The sequence below is a fragment of the Schistocerca piceifrons genome, chromosome 2 (assembly GCF_021461385.2).
Source record: "Schistocerca piceifrons isolate TAMUIC-IGC-003096 chromosome 2, iqSchPice1.1, whole genome shotgun sequence".
Lineage (NCBI taxonomy): Eukaryota > Metazoa > Arthropoda > Insecta > Orthoptera > Acrididae > Schistocerca > Schistocerca piceifrons.
Window position 1 is genome coordinate 295611423 of NC_060139.1, and position 17349 is coordinate 295628771.

The 17349-nt window shown below is 44.5% G+C and overlaps 1 protein-coding gene across 1 annotated transcript in view; it reads right to left on the reverse strand.

Moving 5' to 3' along the window:
- Nucleotides 1-17349, reverse strand: part of LOC124776486 (sodium-coupled monocarboxylate transporter 1-like) — a 118594-nt gene that overhangs the window by 19447 nt on the left and 81798 nt on the right. The window contains exon 13 of the mRNA XM_047251502.1: nucleotides 15058-15278. Within this exon, the coding sequence (XP_047107458.1) occupies nucleotides 15058-15278 (221 nt within the window). The remainder of the gene's footprint in view (nucleotides 1-15057; nucleotides 15279-17349) is intronic.

The window sequence follows — 17349 nt, forward strand, 5'->3', positions numbered from 1 at the left end:
GCAACAATCCTGCCCACTAGGTCCTCCGGCGATGTAACAGGTGTTCCATGCTCAAGGCCCTTCAAGTACCCCCACAGGAAAAAATCGAGTAGGGACAGATCAGGTGATCGTGTTAGCCGTTCGAATGGCCCACTGCGACCAATCCAGCAGCCGAGAGAAGTTGCCTGCAGATGTTCCCTCACTTGTCTGCTGAAAGGCGCGAGGGCTCCGTCGTCCTGAAATCGAATTCGGCGATGAACAAGCACGGGAACATCATGCAGCATGTCCGGCAGAACCCCTCGCAGCAATACGAGACAAGTGCGACCATAAAGTCGGTCCAGGAGAATGTATGGTCCACGTCAGTCCAGGAAAATGTATGGTCCAATTAAACAGTCTCCGACGATACCACTCCACACGTAACCATAGCGCCCTCTCGTGGCGTTCGACCGTGGATTCCCATGTGATTATTGATCTTTGTGGTATGCCCGATGTGCCACGTCAGTTTGTAAACCTTTTTTATCGTCCTGTATATTATATGCCGATGTGCCACGTCAGCTTGTAAACCTTTTTTATCATTATATATATATTATTATTATTGGTGTTTTGCCCTTAAAGAGCGCATTTGGACTAAACTACATGGCCAGTTCCTTTTGCTGCCTTCCTTGCTGCCCAAACTTCCCTCATTCGCTCGCTGTGTTTCTGTTTCCGGTCCTCTGTCCATGCTTCTTGTCGGCTTTGTGTCTTCGGCTTCATCTTGATTGCCTTTTTGGTTGCCCATATTTCTTTCATCTTCTGGCTGTTATCTTGCTTGCGTTCTTCGGTCCATTTTATGCCTGTTCGTTTGTCACATTGTATCTCATGTAGTTTACTTTTCTTAATGATGTTTCTGAACTTTATTCTGTCGTTTATTGTGTCTGCTGTTATGTTGAGTTGGTTCAGGTCGTTTTCTACCTCTGCCACCCATTTGTTGTTTCTAGTGGTTACCCAGTCAAAGATCTGTTTGGTCAGCCTGTGTGATGGCAGTCTGTACAGGTGTCCATAGAATTGTAGTCTGCGTTTTCTAATCTTTTCTGTGATTGTCTCCGTATGTTTGTACAGTTCCTCTGTAGGTTTCTTGATCCATATTCCATTGTTGTTAGTTGCGCCAAATATTTTCCTAAGTACACTGCTGGCCACCGTAAATGCAACACCAAGAAAGACAAGAGGTAGCACAACAAAATTTATTTTGTAGATAACATGTTGACCAAGTATCAAATGATTACGTTTACAGACGTCTGTGACATGTGGTTCCTGCCAGAATCAGTAGCCAGAGTAGCCGCCATTGTTGGAGATCACCGCTGCCACACGTCTCGGCATTGAGTCAAAGAGACGTTGGATGTGTTCCTGGGGTACAGCAGCCCAAGCAGCTTCCACACGTTGCCAAAGATCATCTGGTGTGGCAGCTGGGGACAGCTTGCGGACAGACCACTCTGCTGTAAACGGCGTCGAATGGTACGCGCAGACACTGGATGATGCGTTACAGACGCAATGTGCTGTGCTATGGTTCGGGATGTCACTGAGCGATCCGTCACTGCCATGCGCACAATTTGCCTATCAGCACGTGCAGGGGTGCACCGAGGTGAATGCGATCGACCACGTCGGTCCGTCGTACCCTCCTGCATCCAACGGTCACATATCCACATTACAGTTGTTTGGTTTCGTCCAACACGACTAGCGATTTCTCTGTATGATAATCCACAATCTCGGTAAGCCACTATCCTTCCTCTGTCGAACTCGGATACTTGATCAAACGATGTTCGCTGTTGTCTACGAGGCATAACTGATCGTCTTGTGAAACAACCACAAGGTAAACACACGTGCCGAACGTACACTCGTCGAAATCGCCAAGCCTTAAATGGCGCTATGAGGTGGCGCCACAGGCGCGCGTGATGTGCGTCTGCGCTGAAATTCTAAATCAGTTGCATATCTCATCGCTGCAAACCCATGGTGTAAATTTCACTTGATTCGGATGCTTCCTTCAGGGTGTTGCATTTACGGTGGCCAGCAGTGTATTTTCCGTTCTACTTTTTCTAATTGTCTGATACGTGTATGCCCTAAGATTAGTGTGGTCTCTGCTACATATAGTGCCTCGGGGAGCACCACCGTGTCGTAATGGCGTAATTTGGCTTTTTGTGAGATAGACTTCTTGTTGTAATGATTCCACACTACTTTGTATGCCTTGTCCAGTTTAGTCTTTCTTTCTTCGTTTGAGTCTCTGTTATGTCCACTCATTTGTAGTGTTTCACCGAAGTATTTGAAGTTTGCCGTTTTGTAAATCGTGCCATACTTTGTGTTCAGAGATGAGAGTTTCTTTGTGCTCATAAACTGTGTCTTTTCGTAAGAGATCTGTAGTCCAGTTTTGGAAGCGATTTCGTGCAGTTTTTCAATAGCGTCTTTTGTTTCCTTTATACCTTTCGTGACAATCGCCAAATCGTCTGCAAAAGCCAGGCATTTAATCTGTAGGTTTCCTAAGGTTATCCCCTGTTGTGATGTTTCCCATTCTTTTATGACCTTATCTAACACCAGATTGAAAAGCAGAGGTGAGAGGCCATCGCCTTGTCGGACACCTGTGCGAATTTCAAAGGGCTCTGATAGTTCCCCACAGAACTTTACTTTGGAGGTCGTGTTGGTTAAAGTTTGCTCTATGATAGCCCGTGTTTTGTTGTCTACTTTGTATTCTGCTAGAATTTTGAAGAGAGTTTTCCGGTCGATAGAGTCGTACGCCTTTTTGAAGGCAACAAAGGTAATGATCAGGTTCTGTTTGTATTGTAAAATCATTTTCAGGTTCCAAATTTGTTCCGCACAAGACCGCCCTTTACGGAAGCCTGCTTGGTATTCCCCAATCAAGTGGTCGGTCTGGCATTCTAGTCTGTTCAGTAAAGCTTTAGAGAGGATCTTGTATGTGACCGGTAGTAGGGATATTCCTCTGTAGTTGTTCGGGTCAGTCTTGTCACCTTTTTTGTGTAGTGGGTGTATCAGGGCAGTTTTCCAGTCGTCAGGGATTTTCATGGTCTTCCAGATGTCTTCCAAGATCCTGTGGATGTCTTTTGTGAGTTCTGGCTCTTGTAACTTCCAGATTTCCGTGATGATGCCATCTTCTCCCGGTGCTCTACGATTCTTGAGTGACTTTATTATTTCTTTAACTTCTTCTAGAGTTGGAGGTTCACTAACTGGATTGTATGTGCTCGTTTCTGTCATCATTTCTTCCATGGGGGGGTCCGTGTTGAGCAGTTTTTCAAAGTACTTTGCCAGAATGTCACAATTGTTTTTGGTATTGGTTTCTAGGGTTCCATCCGGTCTTCTGAAGCACAAGTTGGGTGGTCGATATTCAGTCATATTTTCTCTGAACGTTCTGTAGAAGTTTCTTGTATTGTTCTTCATGAAGTCCGATTCGATCTCTGTCAGTCGCCGTTTGTCATACTGTCGATTTTCACTGCGAATGATTTTGCTTGATTGCTTCTGTGTTTTCAAGAAGTTCATCCAATTCTCTTGGGATTTATGGCTACTAAATTTTTTCCATGCACTGATTCGTTGGTCAATAGCTTGGTCACATGTGTGGTTCCACCATCGGTGTTTCCTTGTGCGTGGTGCTTGTGCTAGTTTCATGGCCTCTCGGATTCTTCGTGAAAGTTGTGTGCAGTCTGTCGTTTTCTCCATTTTAATTTTGTGTAATATTTGTGTCTGGTTTAAAGTAACGTATTCTGGATCTGGTCTAACAATTTTGTTCTTCTGGAGCTTTTTTTTGGGCAAAAGACGAATCCTGATCTGTAGTAGGTGGTGGTCTGAGTCGAAGTAGCCTTTACGGGTGTCTATGTTCAAAATTTCTTTTTGTGAGTCTTTCTGCACTATTACGTGGTCGATTTTTAGTTCTTGCTTTCCGCTGGGGAATTTCCATGTGGTAAGTTTTCGTGTTGGTTTCTTGAATTTTGTTGACATAATAGCGAGGTCGTGGCTTTTGCAAAAGTCTATCAGATGTTTTCCGTTTTTGTTGGTGTCCTTGTGTGGAGTATGTTTTCCTGTGATATGTCTGTATATCTTTTCTTTTCCGAGTTTGGCGTTGAAGTCTCCGAGTATTATTTTGACTCTATGTGCAGGAATTTTTCTGATAGTTTCTTCCATTGTCGTCCAGAAATCATCAATTTCGTCCGGGTTTTTCCTGTTGTAGTCATTAGTCGGTGCATGTGCGTTGATTATTGTGTAGGATTTATTGGCTGATTTCTCTGTGATGGTGCTGATTCTTTCGTTTGGTGACGAAAAGTCGATTATGCTGTCCGTGATGGACCTGTGTACTGCAAATCCTGTGCCAAAAAGCCTTAGGTTTTTCAGTTGTCTCGATGGTTTTCCTTTGTATATTCTGAAATTCTCCGTGTTGAAATGGTCTTCGTCTGTGAATCGTGTTTCTTGCAGTGCACATATTTTGATTTGAAATTTTTCGAGAGTGTCTGTCAGTTGTTTCATCTTTCCTGTCTTCATCAGTGTGTTCACGTTGAGTGTGCCGATGTAGTGTTTGCGTTTGGTCTTGAGGGAGTTTGAGAAGCTCCGATTCTTTTCATGATGTCCGTGAGCCCCCGGAATCCGATGCTCACGACAATCCCAGTCTATTGACTGGGGCCCGGGGTAATATATATATATATATATATATATATATATATATATATATATATATATATATATATATATATATAATAAGTATATAAAACACGCACGTATTAGAACGCTGCATTGTGTCATAGTTTTGAAGCAATTAGCCAAGAACTTTCCGAGATTTAGCATTTTGAACAAACGAACATTTACATTTTTATGTAGATCTCCTTATAATTAGTTCATACATGTTTATATATTACATGTGCCGGTCTAGTGGTATACAAAAACCCGCGCGTATTCGATTGCAATGTCGTGTCAAAATTTCAAAAATCGGGGAATAACTTTGAACACACGAACATTTATATTTTTGTTTATAGAAATTATTATTATTATTATTGTTATTATTATTGGTAGTTGTAGTGGTAGTTATAGGAGAAAGAGGAGGAGGCAGCGGATGATGGGGAGGGGGAGGGGAAGGGGAAGGAGTGTAGTACGTCTATACAGAGGCAGGTCTGCTAATGAGAAGACAATGCATATCGCCAGACAGCGCTGCCCCACGCAAGCCTGAAGAGAAGAAGATCGACGACTCAGCGTGGAATTTGCACATTCTGGGAGCGATATGAGCTTCACTCTGGAGTACTTTGACTAGAATAGTTGTTGGCAGGTGTTTGTGTTAGGATGGGAAATGTGGGTATTACTCAGGATCAATAAAAGTTTTGGTTAATAACCGCTTGGCTGCTCTTGTAAATAATTTATTTAACGACCGGTTTCGTAGCTTAGAAGCGACATCACCAGGTTAGACATGTTAAATCATGATATTAGAGTTGCGACACGGACAGGACAGAACATTTCTTGTCTATGAATAAATGACGCATTAGCGATTCGTCAGGTAAGTAGAAGGCATGGCTCCACGATTCCTCAAGCAAGTAGAAGGCATGGCTCCACGATTCCTCAAGCTTGCCTAAGAAATTTTTTAAAAACATAAATCCGTAAAGGACGACAGTAGGCCTAACATAATCGGTTAATTATTAGATGGAGGGTCACAGTCCATCAAAAGTGCCATAAATGCAGCGGACCGCGATGCGTGGAGATACAGGCGAGAGAGTGCCCGGCTAAGGACTTAGCTAAGAAGCCGGTCATTAAATAAATTATTTTCAAGAGCAGACAAGCGGTTAGTATTCAAGATGTCTACTTACGGCTGTGGTTGTCCCTCTTACAAGATAGTTGTTTACAAAAAATTCGACTCGCGGAACAAATAAATGCAATGAAATGTCCACAGCGAATTCTGCAGAATTCCAGGGGAGAGAGAGGTTCTGATAAACTTGTATTGTGAGACACTTGACTGCTACGTCCTTTGTGACACACAACAATTTATGCAGAAAAGTCGCTCAACAATTTGGTTGTGGGCGTAAATGGTGACACCGTACCTGTTGCTATTAAACGGCTGCTTCTTTTCCGCCGGGATGCAGCCACGCATATGATAACCGCTGCCTGTCGTCTCTTAGGCAGAGAGTAAAAGCTACGAGTCCTCAGTGTGGCCACATTGGCCACTCGCCACTTGGTAATGAAATGCGCTAACATAGTCAAGTAAAATGATGCGTGCCTATGCTCTGTTTGTCTCAAAGTAAAAGTAACAACCAGGAAAGCAACCCTGAGATTCTCAGCAATCACATGAAAACATTTTTGTTTTTTATTACCTTTGATGCGTCATGGGCAGATGTAACTATTTTGGTTGAAGCACATCAGAGCTAAATTAATACGAAACTTCATAAATGGTAACTAAAATCAATTTGGCCAAGGCATCAGCTTGACAACTGCATGGAAATAGGATTAACTACGATATACAGGGTGGTTATAATCAAATTGACGGTGTTCCGAGTGCTGTAGCGCTGGCTGTATACATCGCAGGGCGCTGAAAAATCGTAGGTATTTTGCACTGTCTACCACCAGGTTAAAATATGGTGCTGTAAACAGTCAGAATTTAGTGCGAGTGCAGGAAAAGGGGTGGATTGACCAAACGCATGATAATGACGGTTCTGCCATATATGGTCACAATTTACAGCATGTGTTGAATATGGTCTCCTGACTCAGTAATACGCTACAACCGTAACACGGCATGGTTGACAGTTTGGCAGCGTATCTGGTGTAATCACAGCTAAATGTCATCATATGCCACCCATCAGATAAATAAGAATCCGGATATCTCCCTGATGGACACAATATTTCAGTTATCCCCACATTCAGAAATCACATATTATTTAGGTCAGAGGATCTGGAATGGGACACACCATGAAATGGCTTAGAGATGATGCGATCATTACCGCAGGTTTCTCGAAGAAAATCTTTCACCTGGCAAACGACATGTGCTGTCGCTACTCCTTGTCTGCAGCTCGTGATCTAGTGGCTAGCGTTGCTGCCTTTGGATCTCGGGGTCCCGGGTTCGATTCTCGGCAGGGTTTGGGATTTCCTCTGCCTGGTAACTGGGTGTTTGTGTGGTCCTCATCGTTTCATCATCATCATCATCATCATCATCATCATCATCATAATCATTCGTGACAGTGGCTAGATTGGATTGTGTAAAAAAATGGACTGAGTAAAACTTGGGACTTTGTATGGGTGCTGATGATTCAAATTCAAAAATGGTTCAAATGGCTCTGAGCACTATGGGACTTCACATCTGAGGTCATCAGTCCCCTAGACTTTGAACTACTTAAACCTAACTAAGCTAAGGACATCACACACATCCATGCCCGAGGCAGGATTCGAACCTGCGACCGTAGCAGTCGCGCGGTTCCGGACTGCGCGCCTAGATGTCATCCACTTCCACGCATTGCAAAAAATGAAGGACAAAGTCGCGGCGTTCTCGGCGTTGTAGCCATTTTGGGGCTTCATTTGGTGGACATTCTGAAGCTTGTGGGGATACCAGTGTAGAATATGCCGTAAAATCTTTTGAACTGTTGAGCAGGGGGGAGAAAATTCCCGTGACACAGCTCAGGCACTGGCTGCAGAATGTGAGACATGTGCTGCATGGCTGGCTACAACTTCATCAACTTCATCAAAAACTTGCCCCTCGCTGCTGCATTGCCTGATTCACCTGCTTCTTCAAATTTCTTGATCATATTCTTTACCTCTTTATTAACATGGGACCCCTTTGCAGCTGTTTCTGCCGGCGATATTCCCGCAATGCACGTAACGCTGGTGTTGCTGCGGTTCTGATAACACAGCTGTACCAGCAGTGCACCGTCTTCCGTCTCAATAGTCTTTGGATTTCGTATGGGACACTTCACCATTATTAATTCTTTACACCAAAAGACACTTCACGAAAAAAATCAACACTCATCGCTAAGAGGCAATCACTGGCTCAAATGGCTCTGAGCACTATGCGACTTAACTTCTGAGGTCATCAGTCGCCTAGAACTTAAAACTAATTAAACCTAACTAACCTAAGGACATCACACGCATCCATGCCCGAGGCAGGATTCGAACCTGCGACCGTGGGGATCGCTCGGTTCCAGACTGTAGCGCCTAGAACCGCACGGCCACTCCGGCCGGCGGCAATCACTATACTGACGCCAAGTCGAGAAACATTTCACATTCTGACTGCTTACAGCGTCATATTTTCACCTATTGGCAGTAAATTGAACTATTATTTTATTTTCAGCACACTCCTAGAGTGCATCGATTAATGAACACACATACGATGTTTCAGCGTGCTGCGATATATACACGCCCGCGCTGCAGCACTAGGAACAACGCCTGTTTAATTACAATTATCCTATATTTTAGGCCTACTTACGTTCCTACTCCCTAAATCCTATTAAGTTTAGGTGATTACAAATGATACACTCAGTTGGATTGCTTATGGAATTAACGTAAATTATATGTGTTAGTTTCTCAAGCTGCATGGTTTAATACATCATTCGCCATATAAATTACTTCCCAAAGTGTGATTAACAAAGCTTACTAGGTGGAAATGGCTTCATGACAAGGAACAACACAAGCATCTCTTACAAGCTTGTATTGGTGACGCAGGTGGCAAACACAGCAGCGGAAGTCGATGAGGTGTTAAAGCTAGGAACGGTGCTGGTTTTCACACTGTTGCTGTCTGTGGATATGGTACAGAATACGTGTGGTAAATAATAAATTTGACTTTAAAACCTTCCCCACAGCGGAGGGATGACTTTGTTGCAAGTACCTGGGTGGTACTGAATTATTACTAACGGGTGTTGCCGCCGTTACCTTAGACTGAAAACTGATGATATGAATCACTGAGCTGACCGTAGCGAGCTGCAAGTGGATATTTGGGAGTGTGCTCAGTGGAATGTGAACTTTAGTGACAAAGTCGGGGCTTTGGTCATGGATGTTAGCTGATAGTTTTCTTATGAGAAACAGATCATTTCTGTTCTGTTTTTGTACAGCACTGGTAATTTCAAAGTCAAGTGTCGATATTTCTTGGGTTACTTCGTATATGATAGATCAGCCACAGCTGTTCACAGACAAAGCATCGAACACGTTTGACTTCATACTCGGTGTTTACTATAACCGTATCGATCTATTAAATGACAGCTGTAACAGGACAGCGATTAATGTGTACAATATGTTTATTTTTAATCTATATATTGAGAACTAAGAGAAACGGCGCATTCATCACCTCACTATCACGTTACTTGACAGTGCGACACTGTAGACCAGAGGATATATTCCAGTCTACAATTTTTGTCCTCTAGTGTCATGTTCCCTGATATGTTAACACATGTCCTATCATCTTGTCTCTTCTTCTAGTCAGCGCCGGTCGCTGTGGCTGAGCGGTTCTAGGCGCTTCAGTCCGGAACCGCGCCGCTGGTATGGTCGCAGGTTCGAATCCTGCCTCGGGCATGGATGTGTGTGTGTTGTCCTTAGGTTAGTTAGGTTTAAGTAGTTCTAAGTCTAGGGGACCGATGACCTCAGCTGTTAAGTCCCATAGTGCTTAGAGCCATTTGAACCATTTTCTTCACCGACTGCAGAGGATTTCCTCATTACTATTGACCTAAATTTCCAATGCCTTTCTGCAGCAACACATCTAAAACGCTGTGCGGTATGGCCAAGAATGTCCCGACAGCCAGTGGTGTTTGTCGCAAACACAGCTGCCACAAAATTAGTAACGTCTGGGGAGCGCCCAGGCTGCTATAGCAGCATTCAACCCGAGACGAGTGCAGCCCACTGCCTTTTGAAGCATGAAGGCGAGAATTGTTCCATTATTCGTAAAGACTTGTCAATAGTTCATGCAGGGATTTTAGGCGGAACTGGCCTAGGACGCTGTTGAGGCTTTGGTTCTTCACAAATAATCCCCAGCTGGTCTGTAGTCAGACTGGTCCAATAAGTCAACACGATTTCATTCCAATCATGGTGCAAGAGTCCCTGTTTTGTGAACAAGATCAGTTGCAAAGCGGTACCGAACACATTGGCAACAATGGTATTGTTTAAAACATTGTGATAAGCACATACTTTCAGTTTACAATCGACTAAACGTAATGGTCTCAGTCAAAAAGGACAGAAGCGCTCCTTGAGCATTACACACCTACGTCATACGTCATCGGATACGCTCCGCACCAGAATAGCCACGGAACCGAAGAGGATTCCCTGTTAATGACTGCTGCAGTGGAACTCACGCCTTACAGTTTGTCAATTGTTGCCAATTAATTTCTTAGGAGTTCCGAAGTCAAGATTTAGTTTGTTCTATCTGTTGTTAGATACTCTTGGAGATGTAGCCATTTGTTACGCAGATCTGGTGCAGGCACAAAGTTTTGACATATATGCAGTGGCACTTTCGTCTTTGAGCCACATTCCCACGTGATGCTCCAAGTAAGGTCACGTCACATTGTTGGATTACATAACGCTTATGAAATGACTTAAATATCCTAGTACGCCGTGGTCCGCAACTGATAAGTATTCTGGGATAGTCGAAACAGCTTAAAATCTACTTGTATTTTGCTTTAGCGTCTAGTTTGGCCTGTGTGCTTAACGGCGCTCACAGGAGAACCTCGCAGCAGCAGCAAGAAAATGCCAGTAACAACAACACATCTCAGTAAACAATTGTGGTGAGGGTGGGCCGTTTGAAAGCTATTGACGCTGTGTTAACAGTGTTGGTGTCGTCTGCGCTTTCCTGATTTTTTTTACGTTTAAGTGCATGATATGTTTCAGATAATTAATCTTCATCAACTGTCTCTTAATAAATTTTTGAATTTAACTTTTGAGTCAAAAGGCTTAAATTTTTCTTTAGGACGAGAAGACCCTGTTACGGTTGACTCCTTTACTTACTCTGTCATAACTGGTTTCGAGGCTGCAGCTTCGTTATCAAACGCTCAACATCATGCCATAGCAGATGTAATTTTTGCCTCCAAGTGTTGTTGCCCCTTTACATCTGGTAAGACAATATGATGTTGATGAGCGTTTGGTAGAGAGGCATTAGTCTCGAAAGTGATTATGCCAGGATAAACAAAGATACAAGTCAGCCATAATTATGGAAGATTTATCTCCTGAAATATTGTTGTCAGCTACGGATCCATAATAATTTTCTCTAAAAAAATGGAGACTCAAGAAGATTGTAATAGTTTTAACATACGTTACATTTACAATTTGTGTCAGTGTATGTTATGGCTTAGAGGTGCCTTGAAAGTTTCGGAAGTGGGAGCACTAGGGTCCCCAGCTAAGCTTTGGAAAGAAAAGTCGAGGTTAAACAGAGTAGCAGACACACAACGCTTTCCTCTGATACAGAGCAGGTAACTAAATCTAAAAACTGAGACTTCAAATGGGGGCACCAAGACATATACAAAAAGAACAGTTAGGTTTATGGATGTGAAAAAGTAACAAAACGTGAATCCCCAATTACATTGGGGGTATGGGGGTATTTTGATATGCTGTAGCGTAAGTCAAAGTGCTGTAAACAGCACAGGGTGTCAATAAAGGACCACTGTCACTCAAAGGAAAAAAAAATAGCTTGGAAACTATTAGAGACAGAGACTCACGGTTTATTGTACAACGTTTAGCAGCTCTCAAAGTTTTTTTCTTTAACTTTTATTGCAGATTTGACTTGGAATGTACCAGAATAGCCACGGACAAGGAGAAGGCTCAATGTGTCATCTGATATTTGTGGATTCCAAATCTGCGACAACGTCACAACGGAATTACCGACACCAGTACCGGAGGACAACACCGGCAAAAGCAACCATAATGAGGTGGTTCTAAACTTTAAAGAGACAGACAATATCAAAGACCTTCTTCGTAGCGGAAGTCCACTGTGTCTCAAGCACGTGTTAACAGAGTGCAAGCTGCTTTTCTGCGCAGCACTCAGAAGTCAGTTCGTTGTGCATCACGCAAATTACTCGAAGCAGGATCGACAAAGTGTTACGCAAGCGGTTACGCATTTCTGCGCACAAAGTGCAAATATTCCAAGCATTGCAGCCAAACGATCGTACTCTATGGTATGCATTCGTGTATTCCACGTTGGCCTCCATAGATGCTGACAATGATTGCCTGAAAAAGTGCCTGTCTTCATATTAAGCAGCGTTCCATATTTCTGGACATGTGAATTGCCACAGTTTTAGGATTTGGGGCACTGAAAACCCACAGAATACATGGGAACAGGTCTATGATAAACTTTGGCACTATTAAGAATGAACTTGCAAATTGCGACTGTGGTTCTGCATCAGCACTAGAATATTTCGGAACAAATGAAACTTTATGCTGGACCGAGAATCGAGCGCAGCACAAACTTTAACTTGTTCTGAAATATTCGACAGCTGATGTAGAACCATAATCGCAGTTTGGGAGTTCGTTCCTAGTTGAATACGGCTGTTGATCGTCAACGCAGTATCTCAGACACAGCTCTGAAGACTAAGCTCTCTCTCTCCGTACGAACAGGCCTCGTAAGGCCCAACGGTACCTACCGACCACCGTGTAATCCTCTGTCTTTACACGTCATTGGGTACGGATATCGAAGAGCATGTGTTCGGCACACTGCTCTCCCGACCGTTGTCAGTTTCCGTGACCAGAGTCGCTACTTCTCAGTCAAGTAGCTCCTCCATTGGCCTTGAGAGGACTGCTCACCGCTTGCAATAGCGCTCAGCAAGCCCGGACAGTGACCCACCCAAGTGCTAGCCAGACCCGATAGCGCTTAACTTCGGCGATTTGATGTAAACCAGTGTTACCACTGTGGTGAGGCCGTCGCAAGCCTGATGTTTGCTGTGGCCCAGTGCACGATGTGGTGACAGACCTATTTTTCTTCGCAGAGAAATAACGGGAAATATTTACCTGAATACGTTTGCACAGTTCCTGCTACCACAGATCGAAGAACTGCAGCCGTGCATCATCTTCCAGCATGACATTGCTCCACTACATTGGAGAATGAGCGTGCAGGATGTGCTGAGTGACACATTTCCTGAGAAGTGGCTGGGTCCCATCGCATGGCCCGCGCTCTCTCCTGATGTCACACCATTAGACATCTTTTTGTGACGTTACGACAAGGATCACGTCCACACAGCACCTGTCAGTGATATTGCCACTCTTTGTCCACGAATCAGTGAAGCAATGCTGACCAGTTCACTGGCAGAACTCGAACATCGCCTTGATTTTCTATGATGGGCGATCAAAATGTTTCTGTTGAGGGAACTGCTGCAGCGTATATGCAGTGTAGCGCGAGTCCGATGCGGTTGTAAAAGCAGTGACATGCAGATAAGGAAACTGTGGCATTCGCATATTTCCGATTTGTGTGTGTGTGTGTGTTTGTGTGTGTGGTAAATACGGAAATGTGAACTGTGGCTATATTATTACCAGATGCGTCCGAACTGGACCAACTTGCTGTTATTCTTTTCTTGGCTGCCGATGAACACCTGTATGTAGAGAGTGAAACATACTTGCAATCTAGGCGAAACGTCCGGGAAAACTCCGACAAGCAGTGCTACTGCTTCATGATAACACAGGTCCCCATACTGCAAATGTCATAATGGTCAAGCTATGCAAACTAAAATGGGAACACTCGAACCGGTGCCCATAGTCTTGGTCTCTTCCCATGCAATTATCACGCCTTCAGTACCTTAAAGAAGGTCTTGCAGGATCGACAGTTCAAATCGGAAAAGGATGTGCAGCTAGCAGTTACAGACTTCTTCATGCAGCAGGATACGGTGTTTCATCAAATGGTTATCTTCAACCTGGTGGGTCAGTGGGGTGATTGCATCAGTCCTCATGGCAGTTTTACCTGATTGGCATACCGATTCTGTACTGTACGGCCTTTGAATAGAAACTTTTTGGTGGCCATTATGTGAGCAACAAATGGAGGGCATTACAGTATTAATTCGCTTACCTCAAATACTTTGACATCAACTTCATTAGGTATAGATATAGCCCTATTACTTGTTCGTGACACATGAAAATTTATGCCGCAGTCGGACTCGAACCTGTATTTCCCGCTTACCATATGTGGATGCCTCGACCACTTCGGCTCTCCTTGCATGCTCCTCAGACCGATCCAGACTTCCATATGCCATACAGCCTACATCCCTTAATGCTTGCAACATTACACTGTATTCCAGCAATAGGGAGAATGAGACTACGTGTTTAACACTCGTCTTCCTTGCCGAAGACGTTAACGCACGCTTGAGTGGTGATACTCCGCCTGGGGTTCAGCAGGTTCGAATCCTGGCGCTGGAAAAACTTTCACTGCCAGTATCTGGCCGGCAATGTGAGGAAAGGTGATGGCGTAAAGTTCATGATCATCAGACTTTGCGCCAATGTCCTGGTTTAAATACCAAACACGTCCACATTGTCTCATGAAGTGAATACATGTGACAGTGTTGATGGTGCTTCATCTGTCGGATGGGGATGTTAAGCTTGGTGGCCCCCTTGGTGCTATTCTTGAGGAGTAGGCTATGTGCTGGCACCAGATTTCACCTTCTCCCTCCTCTTATCACCACCACCACCACCACCACCACCATCACTGCCACTACTATCACTGATGTCATCATGATGATCATCATTACACACCACTACACACACACACACACACACACACACACACACACACACACACACACACACAAACACACAATACATACATGTAGTATTGCAAATATGTAATGGAGCAATGTATTGGAGCATGATATAAATAAATAAAAAAATTAAAAACTGCGTTTTCGATGTTACTTTTATCGCTTCGTCCATGTACGAGACTGTAATGTTTTTTTACACCATCTGTTCCTTTAGACATGTAGAACGAAAAGAGAGAGAGAGAGGGGCGGGGGAGGGGAGGCACATATTGAAAGTGTGGCAGAACAGAAAAAAAACGCATTGAGAGTTGCTAAACTTTTTCAAGAAATCACGACGCTCTCTGCCTCTAATAGTTTTGAAATGATAGGGAAATAGTATGGACACGCTGTATTCGAGGCGTGGGTATGCCGCTGTTCAGCATGCAGTTTCACTTACGGCTCTTCTGGCGCTGTGGGCGACATCGTGCTGGCGGCGGTGGTGATACTGGAGGCGGTGGTGAAGTCGAGCGCCGCGTCGCCGGTGAGGTTGCAGGCGGGGCAGAGGTCGGCCGAGGTGAACTTGGTGGCGTCGCCCGCCTGGTTGGCGCCAGACACCTGCGCCCCCACGCCGATCCAGGCGACCAGCGCGCTCGCCGTCAGCGCCCCGAGCAGCGCGCCCTGAGGACGGCCACCACAACATGCAGCGAAACGCTCACTCACACCCTCCCATAAATCTGCGTCTGCAGCAGGCAGCAAAATTCATGTTGCCATTTCTCTTTACACGGTATTTATATAACGCCGTCCGCCCCAGGTAGCTGAGTGGTCAGCGCGACAGAATGTGAATCCTAAGGGCCCGGGTTCGATTCCCGGCTGGATCGGAGGTTTTCTCCGCTCAGGGACTGGGTGTTGTGTTGTCCTAACCATCATCATTTCATCCCCATCGAGGCGCAAGTCGCCGAAGTGGCGTCAAATCGAAAGAGTTGCACCTGGCGAACGGTCTACCCGACGGGAGGCCCTAGTCACACGACATTTTTATTTTATACATCGCTCCTGGCTGTCATCATTAGCAGTAGAACAAATCTTCCACTGCTCGCAGCTTGGACACCAACCAAACTGTGGACAGGATACGTTGCGCACCATTATAGTGACTTTTTGTTGGGGCCATTAAACAGTAAAACATTCAACAGAAATCCAAAACTAACAGAAAGCCTGTGCCGAACTGTAATAAGTTACAAGTAAAGAAAATGTCCCTCAACAAAAAGGGCTTAATATGCGACTATCTACGAGTAGGGAGAGAGCTTTGATCAAGAGTATCAGTGATGCTCCCGCACCCTGCTCCACCCCCCCCCCCCCCGTCCCAATAAAAATCTTCTCAATCCGAACTTACATTCTGCCCTGTCAGACAGGCAGACGTATCAATTCAGTATCAGTCTGGAGAAACATAGGACATATGAAGGCTACCGACCAGTAGTAAGTGTACCCAGTGCCATTTGTTGTGAAACCTCAAACCTGTTTTGTCTTTCAGTGTGAAAGTGGTATGAGTCGCCTGAGTATATTCTTGGCATTAATATGTTGTCTGGTATCAATTAAATTATCCCCCTGTCTAACATTCATTGCCTCCCTTGATTACATTGACCCAGCAGTTTGGTGCCTGCATCACGAAGTTGGAATCTTAGTATTTTATTTCATGATCTTGGGGGGGGGGGGGGGCGAAAGCTGATTAAAGCTCCACAACTGTAAATCATTTGGAAAACTCATACTTCAGAACCACTGATGAAATAATCCTTCGTTATTTTATTTTTGATGCCACGGTAAGAACGGTCCCGCGCAGTCTCTGTAACTAATTTTATGCCACGTGATGAGGATTCGTTGATCAAAATTGGTACTGGATGAATGTTTATTTCATCAGTACTTCTTCGTTGTTCTGAAATACGACTCTTTTTTCAAACAGCTGATTTAGTCAGCCGTTCGAGAAGGGTGTAACTGTCGTTAAACAGTTCTTGTTGTCTTTCCAAAATACGACAGGCTACATTCGCAAGGTATGTGGTACAAATTCGAGTTTCAGAGCCATACATTTTCTTTCTTACAGCTTAACAGACCGTTTCCTCTCCACGAATAACGCACCTTGTCGAAGTGTGGAGGCTCTGAGCACTATGGGACTTAACATCTGTGGTCATCAGTCCCCTAGAACTTAGAACTACTTAAACATAACTAACCTAAGGACATCACACACATCCATGCCCGAGGCAGGATTCGAACCTGCGGCCGTAGCAGTCGCGCGGTTCCGGTTTGAGCGCCTAGAACCGCTAGACCACCGCGGCCGGCTAAGTGTGGAGGCTTGCGTGCCTCAGCGATACGGATAACCATACCGTGTGTGTAGCCACAACGCAGATGCCAGACTAACCCGTGGTTCTTGAAGCGAAATGGATACAGTCTACTCGGAAAGGATGTAGATACACTTGAACGGCCACAATCCCATTGTTTGGCGCCCATCCCGGGTCACTGAACTACACTTTGAGACACCCCTCAGACGTTGACAGATGGGCTAAGAGTGGCACAAATTCCGGTAAAACACATTGTTGAGAATTTTTCGCCATTACTCATACCGCAGTGAACACCAGCTCCAAATACAGAGGTCTCGCAGAGTTCCAGTAGTTGAACAATGCCACAATCAGGTCATATGTGTAGCTGATGTGCATAGGTGAGCAGGGTCGCAGTTTCTGTCTTCGTGAGGAGATATATTCCTAGC